Source organism: Balaenoptera borealis, assembly GCF_965194805.1.
Source record: "Balaenoptera borealis genome assembly, chromosome: 15".
In the NCBI taxonomy this organism is placed as follows: Eukaryota; Metazoa; Chordata; class Mammalia; order Artiodactyla; family Balaenopteridae; genus Balaenoptera; species Balaenoptera borealis.
In genome coordinates this window covers 9,506,675-9,522,756 of record NC_138871.1, presented here as the reverse complement: position 1 = coordinate 9,522,756, position 16,082 = coordinate 9,506,675, and the positions used below count along the sequence as shown (strand labels likewise).

Sequence of the window (16,082 nt, the reverse complement as noted above, 5' to 3'; positions counted from 1 at the left end):
TGAGAACTAGAAGGAAAGTAATTTACAACACCGTAGTGAGAACTTCGACATGTCCCAGCCGAGGAAGATCGCCCGGAAGGCACAGGGGCGAGCCGAGCTGCTGGGGTCGGGGTGGGAGCTGGCATTCCCGGGAAAGTCCGTGAAGGTTCCCCCGCAGAAGCACTCGGCTCGTTAGTGCAGCACAGGGAAGGGATGGCTCAGACCCTCATTCACAGGCTCTCCACTTTCGGGAGGGTCGCGAGCTCCTCGCGGCCATGCGCCCCATCACTGTGAGCCCCCAATCTCGCCCGCGGTGACCGATGTGTCCCGGAGAAGCGGACCCGGCTGAGAGCACGGAGATGGGGGGGGGGCTTGGGCGTAGGAGGGTGCAGGCGCGGCTCCGGGTACAGTTGCCTCTGAGGGGCGAAGGGAGGGCGCTCGTGGAGCCCCCAGAACTGACCGGGAGGAGGAAGCCCCTTCCCCGGGTCTCCGGAACCCGGAGGACGCCGCTCAGGCACAAATCAGGTCCTGGGTTACACATGCCAGCTTGGGCGCACCTGTTTCTTTAGAAAACGCATTTTGAGCTCCATTCGAGTAAGACACACCAGAGCCCATTCATTCATAATTTGGGCATTGTCTGAATGTTATCTTTATATTGTGAAAATAGTACCTGCTCATTGTTAAACAGTTCAAAAGCGTAGAAAGAGGTACAAGTCACCCGTAATCAATCCCTACACCCTTAGAAGATCACTGTAAATATTTTGGAATTTACCCTTTGAAACTTTTTTCCTAAGCATATTTCCTAGGTAGTATATAAACACAACACATAACACAGTGGTATTAAACCATAGCATGCTTTTGTAACCTGCTTCCCCCCCCCCCACACTTAATATATTATGGTCTATTTTCCATGTTGATGTAGATTTACACATTCTATTTTTTATATATACAGTATATTTGTATGTTTTTATAGGTGTATTGTGTGATGACCAAAACATGAGTGTAAGATTTATGTAGTGATTTGATTATTTTTGGTAAACATACTGGAAATACGTGGGTGCACCACAAGACTCTTTTACAAAAACTTTATGGTTTGTGTATCATTTAAAAATATCTTCACAGACCTATGGCTCAGCTTATCCCAATGATCATAATTATCTTTTCACGAATAATCTGCCATCCACTCTAGCAGTGGGAGTCTTCTCTGTGTGGCCTCTTTCCACCTTCTATAACATCACCTGAGACAGGCTAATAATGGCTCCCTCACTTTTTTTTTTTAAATTAATTTATTTTATTTATTTATTTCTGGATCTGTTGGGTCTTCGTTGCTGTGCGTGGGCTTTCCCTAGTTGCGGCAAGCGGGGGCTACTCTTCCTTGCGGTGTGCAGGCTTCTCACTTCGGTGGCTTCTCTTGTTGCGGAGCACGGGCTCTAGGCTCGTGGGCTTTGGTAGTCGCAGCACACGGGCTCAGTAGTTGTGGCACATGGGCTTAGTTGCTCCGCAGCATGTGGGATCTTCCCAGACCAGGGATCAAACCCGTGTTCCCTGCATTGGCAGGCAGATTCTTAACCACTGCACCACCAGGGAAGTCCCTCAACTCTGAAATATTTTTGCCTCTAGTTGTCCCATGCAGACTATTCATAAAATCTACTTCTTCAGTAACTGCAAACTCTGCTTTGGCTTCTTGAATAAACAGCAACAACTGAACAGTATCAGTAACATCTGTAGATTCATCAAGCCTAGGAAAACCACTCAAAACTGTTTGCCATGTTTTCTAATTGATGACTGATGTTTCTTCCAATGTTCTCAGGTCTTTGAGCAACTGTTCTCCCCAAAAGGCTAATAGTCTTCAACAAATTTTAGGTTTTGCAGGCCAAGAGGTAGAATCAAGTAATTACATAGGTACTTACTTTCCATGTATTTATTTTTTAGTGATGAAAATAAATCTATTCAATTTATTTTTGGGGAAAACTACCATATTTGTTAAATGAGTGACCGCTGCTATAGTTTACTCATGTGTCATTTGTGTACAATCACCAATTAGTGTGAATGACAAGGTGTCCGAATGACTTGGTTTCCTATTAATCCCACTCACTAAGCCAGCTTCATGTTGAAGAAGAAAAATCACCAGAAAACAGACCAAGAAATGTCCACTGCTAGAGGGCTTTTTGTTGATTTAAGTGTAATCTTTCAACGGATTAGTAGTTCTCTAGCTTGGAGTCTCTATTTTGATATAGCAACCAACTTAATTTCTGTGCAGACCATGAATTAGCAAATGTCTTCTAACCTGACAATCACTTTAAAAGCAAACCCTTAGTTGATCATGAAAACACACCTTTAAACACATGGCTCTAAACACCATTGTTTTGCCCACTCTGAAATGTATTTTTTTCATCCTGACACTGTCATGTCATAACTTTTAAAATGATAATTTCATTATTATTGCTCAGTTGCACTGATGCTTAGTAGGAGTAGCCTGTGGTCTATTCTTCATCATGTAAGTTTATAAAAAAGTAACTTTGGAACTTCAATCATGGTCAGCCAGAAGACGGTCTTTCTTTTCCCCTCCACAATTACATACATCAGTATTTTTGGAAGTACTGTCCAAATTGTTTGACGTCCCCTCTGCATTGACCCTGGATAAGGAAGCGTGAAGCTTGATTGTCTTTCAGCAGAAGGACTTTAATTGGTAATTATGGAGAGATCATTACTTCCTTTTCTCCTTGGATAGCTGACACAGGACAGGAAGGAAGGTTGGGGTTCTGTCTGAGACTCTAAAGATCCTTTTCAAAAAGCCCATTCCGTTGGCATTCCTTAGCGAATCATAAGCTTGTCCGGTCTCCACACTTTATAAAGTTCTCTTTTACACACCCATCTTATCACCTGAGTCACCCTGTAGATTTAGGATTCTTATTCCCAAGAGGCTAGTAAGGCCTCAGGCCAGGTCTTTGGGTGTTGTCTGGTCCTTTCATGAGAGTTACTTTGATAGGAGAAAGGGGTTGGGGAAAGACACCTGAGTCTGGTGAGGCACATTAAGGATGCTGACCACACACTTCACCTGCTGTACTGAGACGGAGGGGACCTGGGATCCTTTGCTGCAGTGCTTGCACCTGGACAAACATTTCCTCCGCAACAGAATACAAAGAAACTATAAGGGACTAAAAATAACTACATGCATGTGGCACTTGAGGCAAATTATAAACAAGATACACAAAGACCAAAAACCCAACTGCCACTTCTGAGGTGTCCCAGCAAAAGCAGGGTCCTGGGCAAGATTCCTGCAAAGGGCACCACCAAGAGGGTGGTCAGACCACCCAAGCCACCCCTCCCCCTAGACCCCTGGATCTGCCCCTACCCTCACCCCATTTAAAAAACCAGTTCCCCCCACCCGCTCAGGGAATGAGCAAGGGAAACTTGCTTGTCTTCTCTCTCTCCTGCCGCAGCAGGAGTCCCAATAAAGCCTTGCCTGAATTTCTCATCTGGCCTTTTACAAATTTCTATTGATTAAAGGGTCCAAGGACCCCGGTTGGGAACTACCATTTTGCGCAGGGCCAGCCTGAAGTGGGAATGACGGTCCCCCCATGCTTTCTTGGTTATGCCACCATCATCCTCACTGTAAGTGTATTCTAAAATCCCATTAAGTGTATTCTCCATTGAACCCAGCTGAGTGAAGCGGACAGCCGGCCCTGCAGTGCCCCCTTGCGCGACTCTAGGGAGGCTGATCGGCTGCGGCGTGAGCGCCCCTCAGCAGCGAGTCTGTGGCCACAGCCCCTCTGCAGGGCCTCGGGAGGCGAGGCGGCGGACACACGGCGCGCGCTGACGAGGAGGGTCACCCGGCCCCAGGGTTGGACTCCTGCTGCGCGCTCGCTGCGCGGCGGGGATTTGGGTGGGCGGGGCTGGGCTGGGCGGGGCGGGGCGGAGCCTGGACCGCGGGAGCGCGTTGTCCGGCTGGCGCCCTCGGAGCGGCGCGCGGCACCGTGGGGTCTCGGGGCCCGCGGCTCACAGACAATCGGACCCTTGGATAAACATGGTGTGCTCCCCGGGAGAGGGGAGCGGGGCCATGTCCGCGGGCGGACCCGGCGAGGAACCCGGAGCCCCCACCGTGCGGGGGAGAAGGCGGGGACGGTCAGGCCGCGCGGGCTCTTTAAGACCGTGTTCGTGCTAACGCCGACCGTGAGTAACCTGGTCCCGGGTCCCGGGAGAAACCTTGAGTTGGCTTGGTCTAAATAGGAGGATGAGAGTTCAGATCTCTAGGCGTGGAATTTGGGTAAGTTATGAATGGGGGGGGTTGGGCGGCACATGGCTTTGAGCCAAAGCCCCCAGGTACGTTGTAAATTTTAACAGGGCTCCTGGAGAGGGCGGTGAGACTAAGCAAGGACGAGTTCCAAAGGGAGGAGAGTCCCCCACCTGGCTTCAGCGCCCACGCGGCTGGTCCTTCATGATCTCGGTAAGCCCAGTAGCTTGTGAACAGGTTGGGTGAGTGCAGGAAGCTTCAGGCCTTTGTGGTGGATGGGTAGGCAGAGGAACCCACTACTGCGGGCTCTCAGGAGTCCTTGGGCATCCGGTTCTTCACGAAGCTTCCTGGGCCAAGAGGTGGAGCTGTGCCTGCCTTTGGGCCTGGCCCACCAATGGGGTATCCGGCAGCCCCGGTAGGACCTCAGAGAGCACAGCAGCAGCAGTGGAGAAGTGGCTGGTGGCACTGTGCCTCCTTGGCCGCCTCCCCCCCGGGGGGTTGGCCCACTGGGCACGGGGGAGGAGGAGCTGCTGAGTGGTCCGATGACACAGGCTGAGCAGAATGAGGACTGTGAAGTGACAGAGGAAGTGGGATGCTACAGCATCCCACCTGGCCTGGGGCTGACGGCCTGGCAAGAAGGGTGTTGCCCAGGCAGACCAGTGCCTTCTGCCCATGGAAGGGAGCCTCTGGGATCAGCAGGGCACACCTGGTGCCCATGGTGGACTGATGAGTTGGGTGAGGCCACCCTAGAACAGGGTCCCCCTCCCCATTCTAGGAATGAAGAGAGTCCCATGTCCACATTCTGGAGGCCTAAATACCACCCACACCATGTGGAAGGAAAGCAGTAGAGAGGCTGGGTGGCACATCCTGCTGCCCCCCTTTTTCCCCAAATCCTCCCAGGCAGGCCGCCCTTGCTCTGTCCAACCCCAGCTCTGTGAGCTTTCTGTTCCTCCTGAGTAGCTGACTTCCAGGATTTGGGGTTCCAGGGCTATGGGGAATACACGCTGGAGAGCAGATGAGTCCCGAAGATCACCACTGACTCCCACCCTCCTACTTCTCTAGATGCAGAGGCCTCCATGGCTGTGATAAGCCTTCTGTTCTTGGCAGTGATGTATGTTGTGCACCACCCCTTGATGGTCAGTGACCGGATGGACCTGGACACACTAGCCAGAAGTCGGCAGCTGGAGAAGCGGATGAGCGAGGAGATGCGCCAGTTAGAGCTAGAGTTTGAACAGAGGAAGCGAGCAGCTGAGGAGAAGCAGAAGGCAGAGAACTTCTGGAGAGGAGACACATCCAGTGACCAGTTAGTGCTGGGGAAGAAAGACAGGGGGTGGCCGTTCCAGGCGGATGGCCAGGAGGGGCCGCTGGGCTGGATGCTGGGAAACCTGTGGAACGCTGGCCTCTTTTGCTTTTTTCTCATCTTTGAGCTCCTGCGACAGAACATGCAGCACGAGCCGGCCTTTGATTCCAGCAGCGATGAGGAGGAGGAGGTCCGTGGCATGCCTGTCACCTCCTACAACTGGCTTACCGACTTCCCCCCTAAGGAGGTCCTGGAATCCTTTCACAAACACCACATCCAGAACGTCACCCGGGACCTGCCCTGCACCTGCGAGTTCGTGGAGAGCTTTGTGGACGACCTCATCGAGGCCTGTCGGGTGCTCAGCCGCCGGGAGGCTCACCCACAGTTGGAGGACTGCCTGGGCATCGGGGCTGCCTTCGAGAAATGGGGAACCCTCCACGAGACCCAGAAATTTGACATCCTGGTGCCCATTGTTCCCCCCCAGGGCACTATGTTTGTGCTGGAGATGAGGGATCTGGCCCTAGGCCGCCGCTGTGGCTGCGTGCTGGTCGAGTCGGAATGCGTGTGCAAGCGCGAGAAGCTTCTGGGGGACGTGTTGTGCCTGGTGCACCACCACAGGGACCACTCAGCCCTCCTGGGCAAGTGTAACAGCTCCATCAAGGCGGCTCTCTGCACCGGCTCCTACCTGGATGTGTCTAAGACCGTGCAGTGGTTCCGGAACATGGTGGGCAATGCCTGGGCCCTCGTGGCCCACAAGTATGACTTCAAGCTCAGCCTGCCACCGTCCACCACCTCCTGCAAGCTCAGGCTGGACTACCGCTCAGGCCGCTTTCTCTCAATCCGCCTGGTCCTGGGTGTGCAACGGGAAGACACCTTGGTCTACCTGGTGAGTCAGGCCCCTGACCAGGAACAGTTCACCAGCGTGGACTGGCCCGAGTCCTTTGCAGCCTGTGAGCACTTGTTCCTAAAGCTGGTCGGGCGTTTTGCTCCCGAGAACACCTGTCACCTCAAGTGCCTCCAGATCATTTTGAGTCTCCGGGACCTTCAGAGTTTACCCCAGGGAGCTTCCCACCCCATCCTCACCTCTTACCACTTCAAAACAGCCCTCATGCACCTGTTGCTGCAGCTGCCCCTAACAGACTGGCAGCATGGCATGCTCTCCCAGCGGCTCCAGGACATCCTCTGGTTCTTGGGCCGAGGCCTCCAGCGAAGGTCTCTCCATCATTTCCTCATTGGTAACACCTTCCTGCCCCTGACCATCCCGATCCCTAAGACATTTCGAAATGCTGAGCCCGTCAATCTCTTCCAACACCTGGTGCTAAACCCCATGGCACACTCACAGGCAGTGGAAGAGTTCCACAGCCTTCTGACCCAGGTGAAAGCTCTGCCCTGTGTCTCGCTGGCTGGGGCACATTAATGTACAGGCCATTAAAAAGGGGGAGAAGGTATTTCTGATTCTCAGGCTGCAAAAGAGTTTATTTTTCAGACACATCAGCAGTATACGTGATCTTCACCTTGCCAGTGGGGGCTATGATAGATTAAGACACTTAGGAGTACGTGAAGTGGTCATGAGGAGGGGTCCAGTCTGCAAGGCCTAATCAAGGCTGGGTCTTTGAAGTTTTCTTCTCCTGACTTAACTTTCATCATGACCCAAAGAGGGCCCAGGGTAACATGTTATGGGAGGATCTTGCTGCTAAAGAGTTGAGATCCGAAGAGGCCTGTGAAGTTGGGTTTTGTAGCAACACTGGAAGTCAGAGAACCAGAGAATACTTGCATTCCAGCTTATTCCTTCTTTTGTGAACGACTCCGAGCACATCCCTTGTAAACTGGTTTCCTTATTGAACTCAGCCCAACTCATATCCAAGCTGATAGCACTCCATTTTATCCCAAATACTGTGATGGTAGCTTCTCGTATTTTAGGATCGAATTTTTCAGACCTCCACTATTTGAAGATATAACCAAGATGTTTATTTGCCATTTTCTTAATTTAGCCCTATTTTCATATGATATGTGCAATATAATATAGCTGTTTTATGTATCTGAAAAGAACTCCAATACTACCCAAATAACTTGACTCAGACAAATATTAAGTCAACAGTGGCCTGTCCCATAGTTGAAATAATGTATTTACTAAAATTAATTACATCGTCAACATCTGATGACCTCCTCAGTGCCTGGAAACATTATAAAACCCTTAAGGAGGACAGTCTTTTGGGGGGCTCTGAGATGAACAATTACGGTTTCTGAGGGGAGCCACTTATTTGTTAAATGGAAAGGAGGTTTAGCTACCACGTGTAGCTGTGCTTTTTCTCAGTCTGGTAATGCCTTTGTATTCTCTTTTCAAAGAAGACAAAGGGATTATTTGAACTACGTTTGTGGGTTTGCAAAGCGGGGTCATCACAATCCAGGCCCACTGCCAGGGCTGGACAGGAAGGGACTGTGAAGCAGTTCAGCTCTAACAAAGTCATAATTCTGGAGATATGATTGGTATATTTACCCCTCTTTCAAAACCCTGGGCATCCTGGGGAGGAGTGTTAAGAAATGTGACTCTAGTTGTGGGTGTGGTTGTTTTGAAAATACCAGTGCTGTTCCTACCCAGCACTGCCAGGAAGATCTTCGGGGGAGGAGAACCTTGGCCCACATTTAACGTGACCTCCTTGGGGGTTTAGGTGCTGGCCTCGTAGCCTTTGGTTATAGAATCCACACCCTCCCCCCAGCAAAAATAAATTACAAGTGTCCCAGAAGCTGATGCCAGCCAATATTTGGGGCTCCCACTGCTGCACAAGAGCTGCTGTGTTCTCACGTTGTCTGCTGATATCTGCCAGGTACAGCTTTCAAGTGCAGATGCAATGATGGTTGGTTCTATGCTGGTGGGATTTTGGTGTTTTTAAAACATCCACATGTTTTTTGGGATTTCCCTGGTGGCGCAGTGGTTGAGAATCCGTCTGCCAATGCAGGGGACACGGGTTCGAGCCCTGGTCCGGGAAGATCCCACATGCCGCGGAGCAACTAAGCCCGTGTGCCACAACTACTGAGCCTGCACTCTAGAGCCCGCGAGCCACAACTACTGAGCCCGCGTGCCACAACTACTGAAGCCCGTGCGCCTAGAGCCCATGCTCCGCAACAAGAGAAGCCACCGCAGTGAGAAGCCCGCGCACTGCAACGAAGAGTAGCCCCCCCTCACCGCAACTAGAGAAAGCCCACGTGCAGCAACAAAGACCCAATGCAGCCAAAAATAAATAAATTAATTAATTTTTAAAAAATACATATGCTTTTTGTTTAGAAAATAATCTGCTGGTGTTTTACTTCCAAATCAATGAAGAAGATTATTTTCTGTATCAGTTGGAATCTGCAATAACAGCAGATCAGCATTCTCACATGCCTGTTCCCAAGAAGTTCACGTTACCCTGATCGCTTCATCCAGTACATCCTGGTGTTTCTCAATGTACTTTGAACCAGTCTGCCCTGTGGTTTCCCAGTGGCATGGCCGGTAACCAGGAAAGAGTAATTCAGAATCTTAAGGAACACCCAAGTTATTCATTTTCATGGTGTCCAAACCAAAATATCAGCCAAATTAAAAGGTCTTAATGTCTACAAACAACATATATAAACTCCAGAAGGCATAGGCCTGTCAGGTAGAAAGAAGGTGGTATGATCTAGGACTGGATGGTTTCCAGTCTAGTACAAGACAAGGAAGAAAATGTAAAGTTATGAGTGGGCGGAAGAATACAAAGGGAACAGTCAGCAAAGCTTGGGTGGGGCAGAGAGTATAAGAAAGAGTATAGAAAAAACAAGTATTAATGGGAAGAACAGAGCTGTTGTGCTCTGGGAATACTCTTACAATGAAAGGGGAAGCTTCCAGATACTCAGGAAGCTCAATTTTATTCTAAACAATACCTGGCTGGCACCCAGGATATAACAGCGATTATAGTAATGGGAATACTTAGCATTCACTGAGCATTGCCAATGGTCCAGGCACTGTTCTGCACATCTGGTAACTCATTTAATCTTCACACTATAACCCCACGAAGTGGGTGCTTTAACCCCTCCATTTTGCCTACCAGGAAACTGAGGCTCAGAAGGAGTATACATAGCTCATAAGTGGCAGAGCCTGGAAGAAAGTACCCGTCCTAGCAACCTTCCAGCACGATCTTGGGAATAAGATGTAGGGGTTACAGTGTTTTGAAAAGCAAAAAGCATTATATTAATTTTAAGATAAACTATATTAATTTTAAGATAAAGGGTGGTATGTTATTGTTTGGGAATTCTGCAAGATAGAAATTGTTGGTTCTTAGTCCAGTCCTTAGGAGGTCAGGAATTTTATATCACATACAAAAATTAAAGGCATTTGCTCAGAGGCCAAAACAAATGCAAAGCCATTTCAACTACATGCCCTGTTGAACTCCAGTGACTTGGTGGTTTATATCATGAACTACATTGATATAAGCCAGCTGTAGGCTGGAAGGTCGGGGCAAATTTCAGCCAAAAGACTGTTTGTTCAGGTAGCCAGCTGATAACGCTATTATTCCTCACCTAAACTAAGGCTGTTTGGCGTCCATTTTGGGGAATTAGAATCTGGGTGAGGAGTGAAAAATAGGGAAGGGGAATGGCTCCAGCACTTTTCTGGCAGATGAGGGGTGGAGGAGGGGCCCCACTACTTTTGTAGACAGAAGAGTCGAGCTTTGCACGCCACTGATACCAGCGTTGAACGGATCTCTTGGCACCCGCTGTAGTCCTAATCCCCCCAGACAAAGAAGGCATTCAGAATGGGAGGTGAAAAGACCTGCCTGCACCAGGCGGGCCTGGCCTACAGAAATGCAGGGGGTGCAGTTGGCACTGCACACGGAGCCCCAGGCACTCAGCTCAGGAGGCTCCACTACAACCACCGGACAGCTTCACACCTCAGCCCATGGCTGATGGGTCTCTTAGGAGCCTTCCTCTGCTAAGAGTTCCAAGCCAGTTCTTCAGAGGCTCTAGATTCAGTGCTACCTGCTACCCTCCCAGCCCCCACTTCTCTTAGATGGTGCATACACAGAATCCAGAGGATCGCAACCCGTTCCCACTCTCAAATGCACTTAGAGAACAATGACTGGCACCCTAGCATACACGGAGTCCGTGTGCTCACAGGATCTATTACCTAACTCCTCATAAAGCCCAGTGAAAGGGGGGGGGGTATTATCATCACTGTTTTATAAATAGGGAAGAAAATGGGGCCCAGAAAGGTTAAGACGCCCAATCCAGGATTAAGCTTGTCTTCCAACTTTGCTCATTCAATACATATTTAAGCACTTGCTATATCCGGGGCTAGCATCAGGCCCTGGGAAAACAATGGTGAGCAAAGACACGCTTTATCCTCATGGGGCTGACAGTCTATGGAGGAGACAGATATGAAATAGTCACCCCAGCAGACGTAAAAGGTGACCTATATGGGAAAAGAATCTAAAAAAAGAGTGGATATACGTATAACTGATTCACTTTGTTGTACACCTGAAACTCACACAACATTGTAAATCAACTATACTCCAGTGAAAATTAACAAAAAAAACAAGGGTGACAAGTTCCACTAAAGCCTCCAGTAAGGACACTTGAGCCTATCAGGGAAGGCCTCCCTGAGGAAGTGATATGAGCTGAAACCTGACAGGAGTTAACTGGGTGAAGATGAGGATGAAGAGGGTGAAGATGGATGAAGAGGATCCTACGTAGAGGATGTGGCACAGGTAGAGGCCCCGTGGTGGGAGCTGGCACCGTAAGGGCTAGCCTGAAAGGAGGCCCAGTGACTGGAGGGCAAGGAGAAAATGGAGGCAAGGTGCAAAGTGAGGCTGGAAAGGCTGTGGGGACCAGGCCCAGGAGGGCCTTGTAGATCATTTTAGAAGCTCCCTGAGCAATGGCACCTTTGAAGCGTTTTAGACTTTGGGAGGAAGCGACAGGTCGGTTTTGTACTTAGCAACCACCACCCTGGGCCCAAGGAGAAGCGGGTCAGAGCAGGTTTGGGGCTGCTGCAGACCAGCGAGAAGAAAATATGGATGAAAAGAGATGCGGAATAGAAGAGATTTTTAGGAAGTAAAAAGAGCCCAGCAATGGATTGTGTGTGAAGGTGAGGGAGAGGGAGGCGTCCAGGATGACCCCTGGGTGCTGATTTGGGTCCCTGGGTAAACTTGTTTTCTTTCTTCTATCCCACACTGCCTTACACTAAAGATTTGAAGGTGGTCACTGGGAGAACAACTTCGTGCAAAAAATAAATAGGCTTAAAAAGTCGTTTTCAACAAGGTAGTACTTTTTTGGTTGCCAAAATGACTGAGGGGCACCGTTGGCATTTAGCGAGAAATGTCAGGGACGCTGAGCAGTCCTACAAAGAGGACAGGAGTCCCACAGGCCAAGCGTTGTTTCACCCTGAATGCCAATAGCACCCTTGAGAAGAAGCACTGTATAAAATGCCATACGTGTGTTAAGACATTATAGGATGTTCAAGGGATATTTGGGGGAACAGGCCTGGCCTTTTCTCCTGTAATACAGTTCTTGGGATGAGATGAAGCAGAATGAACGGATGGGTAGCACATTACACTCGTCTCACTTCCGACCTTAACCTTATGTTTTTTGAAAGGGAGGAAGATATCCAGGAATCTTTTCGCAAGAATCAATAAAAACGATGGTCTTCATTAAAAAAAAAATGTACACACAACATTTTGCATCTGTTCTTCCCCTGCCTGGAACACTCCTCATTCGGGTGTCGGCTACCTCTCACCTCCGTCCCACACCCCAGTCATCACTTTCTACCTCCTAGTGTTTTGCTGCCCTTATAGCACAGGTCGCGATGGGAAAATCAACCTTTGTTTCCTTGGTCACCTGCCTCCCCCATTAATATGTAAATTCCGTGGAAGTAAAGCCCTCGCCCGCTCTGCTCCACGCTGGGTGGGTCCCTAGCGCCCAGTTCCGCGTCTAGCGCTCCAAAGGAGGGAGTTTTCATACTATTTCCGGGGAGGTTGGGTGGGGGGTGGTCCATGGATCCATTACAGTCCACCCACAGGACCCGAGCTCGGAGCGCTCAATACCTGACGTCTCACTTCCACGCGGCGCCGCACTACCTTTTCCGCGCGGAGGACCAAGGCAGTCTGCGCAGGCGCGCCTCTGGCTCCGCCCACAGTGGCGTCATCACGGCCGTTATTGCGCTCAGGCGTCTCGGCGCGCGATTTAAAACCAACTCTGGAGACGCGGAGGAGAAGATGGGACCTCCCTGCCCCGGTGAGGCTGAGTGGGTGGGAGGCGTGGCGGGAAGGGCCCGGTGCGAAGAGGTGCTCCGGGCGGCGGGGCTGGCGGGCTGGCCTGAGCTGGGAGAGCGGGTATTCTCGGCCTCGTCGTTGGCCTTGTTCTCCGTCGGCTGAAGTAGAGGCAGGCGGGCTGGGGGAGAGGAGGGCCGGCGCAGGGTGAGCGGACGGGTGCGTTCGGCCAATCAGGACGCGGCTTCGGCCCGCGCCGCTCTTTCCGCTGTGAGCCGGATGTGGGACGCCTTACCCCCGGGCTCCTACACTTTGCGCGGTGTTTCTTCCTTTAAAAGGTTTTCCTGGAATGCACGTTAGTTCAGGGCCATGGAAGTATTGTGGTTACTGCTGTATGTTTAACACGTATGCATTTATTTTTACATTCATTCAACTAGTATTGAGTGCCCCCTTCGGGCCAGAACCTTTGTCAGATGCATAGATATAGCAAAGAACAAAACAGATAAGATCCCACCCTCTTAGAGCATGTGTTTTAGTTCGGGAGACAGACAGGAAACGAAATAATTACACATGAGGCTGAGTACTCAGATTGAGAAAAGCAGAGTCGGGGGAGGGTCACTTTAGATTAGGGAGTCAGGGAAGATCTTTAAGCAGATTCTGGGGAACGTGTTCAGGCAGGAGGAAGTACAAAAAACGGGCAAAAGAGAAAGAGGCTGACATGGGCGAGGACCAGGATTTTGTAACTGAACAGTGAGTGAGGTCGGGCAGGTAGTCAGGGCCTTTGTAGGTCTTGGTAAGAGGTTTGGAAATTTAGTTACATTTTGGACGTGGTAAGTGACTTACCTGAGTCAGGTGAAAGGGTCAATAATCACGTGGATAAGAGCTGGACACTCAGGGCAGTGATATGGGCTGCTCAGGGAAGTGGCCTGTGGACTGAGAAGTAAATTTGGTCATCATCATCATATAGATGGCAAAACCATGGGAACAGGTGAGAACACTAGGAAGACCCTGCAGAGAAAATACTTGGGACCAACATTTAGAAGCTGGTTAGAGAAGGAAGAGCTAGAAAAATTCAGAAAAGAGTGGTGTTGTAGAAGCCAAGAGTGTTTCAAGAAGCAGAGTGTTGTCAACTGTTTCAAGTGCTGTTGACTCTCAAGAGGGATGAAGCCCGAAAAGTGACAATTGGGTTTGGCAACATGAAGTTGTGGTGGTGGGCGTGGGAGCCAGAACAGAGGGGTTGAAAAATGAGTAGGAGTTGAGGAAGTGGATACCGAAAGTGTTTTTGAGTTCAGTAACCATCTGCTGAATGAATGAATGTATAATGATAAAGGGAAGGAGAGAAATGAGGGAAAGACAATTCTGAGAAATAAGGCATGCCTCTAATTCCCATTTTGAGTTCCCCTCTTGGACACATTCCTCCTTTAGTGCTTTCTATTTCTCTTTTTCTCTTATCCCAAGGTCCAACTCCCTTACTTACATTGGTTGCGGTGCCCACATTCAATTAGTCACAAGTCCTCTTGATTCAGTCTCTAAAAATGTCTCTTGCCTCCTTCCTATTTTTACTTTCTTCTTTTTTGTTTGTTTTGACCTCAGCTGAGAGTCATGTTAATCATACTCTTTAGCTTGTGGGAAGCTATCAGGGAAACATGTGAAGTTGTTCTTGTATTTTTTTTTTTTTAAGTTATCTCCCTAGCGTAATCTTACTTTTTTTTTTTTTAATTTATTTATTTATTTATGGCTGTGTTGGGTCTTCGTTTCTGTGCGAGGGCTTTCTCTAGTTGTGGCAAGTGGGGGCCACTCTTCATCGCGGTGCGCGGGCCTCTCACTATCGCGGCCTCTCTTGTTGCGGAGCACAAGCTTCAGACGCGCAGGCTCAGTAATTGTGGCTCACGGGCTTAGTTGCTCCGCGGCATGTGGGATCTTCCCAGACCAGGGCTCGAACCCGTGTCCCCTGCATTGGCAGGCAGATTCTCAACCACTGCGCCACCAGGGAAGCCCCTGTTCTTGTATTTTTAATTCTCTTTTATCCCCACTCTTCATTCTTTCCCTTCCCCTTACATGGGCAACCTTTTAGTGTTTGTTGTGTGTCACTATTTTTAATGTGTTCCTATAAAATGTGCGTTACATTATGCATATTTTTTTCATATCACCAATTCTGAACCAGCTGAGATATACATTCTTATTCTCCTTTGGAGGATGAAGAAGCAAACCCTTAGAGCATTCACTTAAAATTTCTCCAGTTAGTAAGTGAAGGAGCTGGAGTTTGAAGCCAAGCCTTCTGATTCTTAAATCTGGAAACTCTCCCCCCAAGGTCTCTCAGTTCCTTCATCTCTCCCTTCCAAGGATCTTGTTTCTTGGCCTACTCTCATAGGCCATAGCCACTCACCACCATGGTCACACCCTAGACCTTGTCGTTATCAACAGCTGCGCCACTGTGTCATCTCAGTGCACCCCGCCTCTCAGTCACTCCTGTCTTTCCAGCTTACTCCCTCTTGTTCCCCGACTTCAACAATCCTTTGACCCAGCAGACCTGTATTCTTCTACTTTTCACTGTCTCTCATCTCTCTGCCCTTGTTCCCCTCCTTACTTAGCTTACATTCAATGGTCATTTGGTGTAATCCCTCCCTTTCATATGCCCAAAACCCCTTGCCCTCTTCTTGCCTCCTTACACTTGCTTGACAAAATCACAACTCTGGTTAATCCCAACTCTGCCTACTCTGCTCGCACCCAGTGGTCTCAAGGGGACCCTAGAGCTGCCCAGCATTCACGCTGTATTCCCTGGTTCATCCACTCTCCTTCTAGATGATGATTTCGTATCTTCCTTTCTCTCCTGAAATCTCCAGTACCTCCTCCCCAGCCCTCACCCTTACCTGCTGAGTTTTTGGTTTTTAGCTGCGTCCTTTCTTTCATTTTTTAAAAAATATTTATTTATTTATTTATTTATTTTGGCTGCTCCGGGTCTTAGTTGCGGCATGTGGACTTCTTAGTCGCGGCATGCATGAGAGATCTAGTTCCCTGTCCAGGTATCAAACTCTGGCCCCCTGCATTGGGAGCGTGGAGTCTTACCCACTGGACCACCAGGGAAGTCCCTAGCGGCTTCCTATTTTACTAAGAAAATAAAAGCAATCAAAAGATATCCGCAAGTCCACCAGTGCACCTTCTCCCCTACCTGCATTTTTGCCTGTGTCCTCAGTCTTCCTTTTGCTGTGAATGGACTCTATGCTCTCAGCAAGGCAGCCCCTTTACCTGCTTGAGTACATTGTTCAGCAACTTTTACCCTTTCTTCTGCATGATCTCTGTGAATAACGGCCCTCTCAAAGATATCTGGAACCTGTATGTTGTTTTACATGGTAAA

At 49.3% G+C, this 16,082-nt stretch overlaps 3 protein-coding genes across 11 annotated transcripts in view; all 3 read left to right on the top strand.

Annotated features, from left to right (window-relative positions):
* Positions 1 to 16,082, top strand: part of FER1L5 (fer-1 like family member 5) — a 341,943-nt gene that overhangs the window by 47,782 nt on the left and 278,079 nt on the right. The window lies entirely within an intron of this gene.
* On the top strand, positions 4,009 to 6,969 carry ITPRIPL1 (ITPRIP like 1). 6 transcript variants are annotated; one of them, XM_082357117.1, is made up of 3 exons: positions 4,009 to 4,246; positions 4,324 to 4,426; positions 5,276 to 6,969. In XM_082357117.1, the coding sequence occupies exon 3, from the start codon at positions 5,290 to 5,292 to the stop codon at positions 6,928 to 6,930; it is 1,641 nt and encodes a 546-aa protein (XP_082213243.1). In that variant the 5' UTR covers positions 4,009 to 4,246; positions 4,324 to 4,426; positions 5,276 to 5,289; the 3' UTR covers positions 6,931 to 6,969. The 6 variants fall into 6 exon arrangements, with proteins under 6 accessions (XP_082213243.1, XP_082213244.1, XP_082213247.1 ...); XM_082357118.1 differs by having other exon boundaries at positions 4,303 to 4,426; XM_082357120.1 differs by having other exon boundaries at positions 4,018 to 4,152.
* The window catches only part of NCAPH (non-SMC condensin I complex subunit H), a 41,988-nt gene continuing 34,819 nt past the window's right edge, over positions 8,914 to 16,082 (top strand). For all 4 annotated transcript variants that reach the window (XM_082357112.1, XM_082357110.1, XM_082357111.1 and 1 more), the window contains exon 1: positions 8,914 to 12,752. In XM_082357112.1, the coding sequence (XP_082213238.1) occupies positions 12,512 to 12,752 (241 nt within the window). In that variant the 5' untranslated portion in view covers positions 8,914 to 12,511. The remainder of the gene's footprint in view (positions 12,753 to 16,082) is intronic.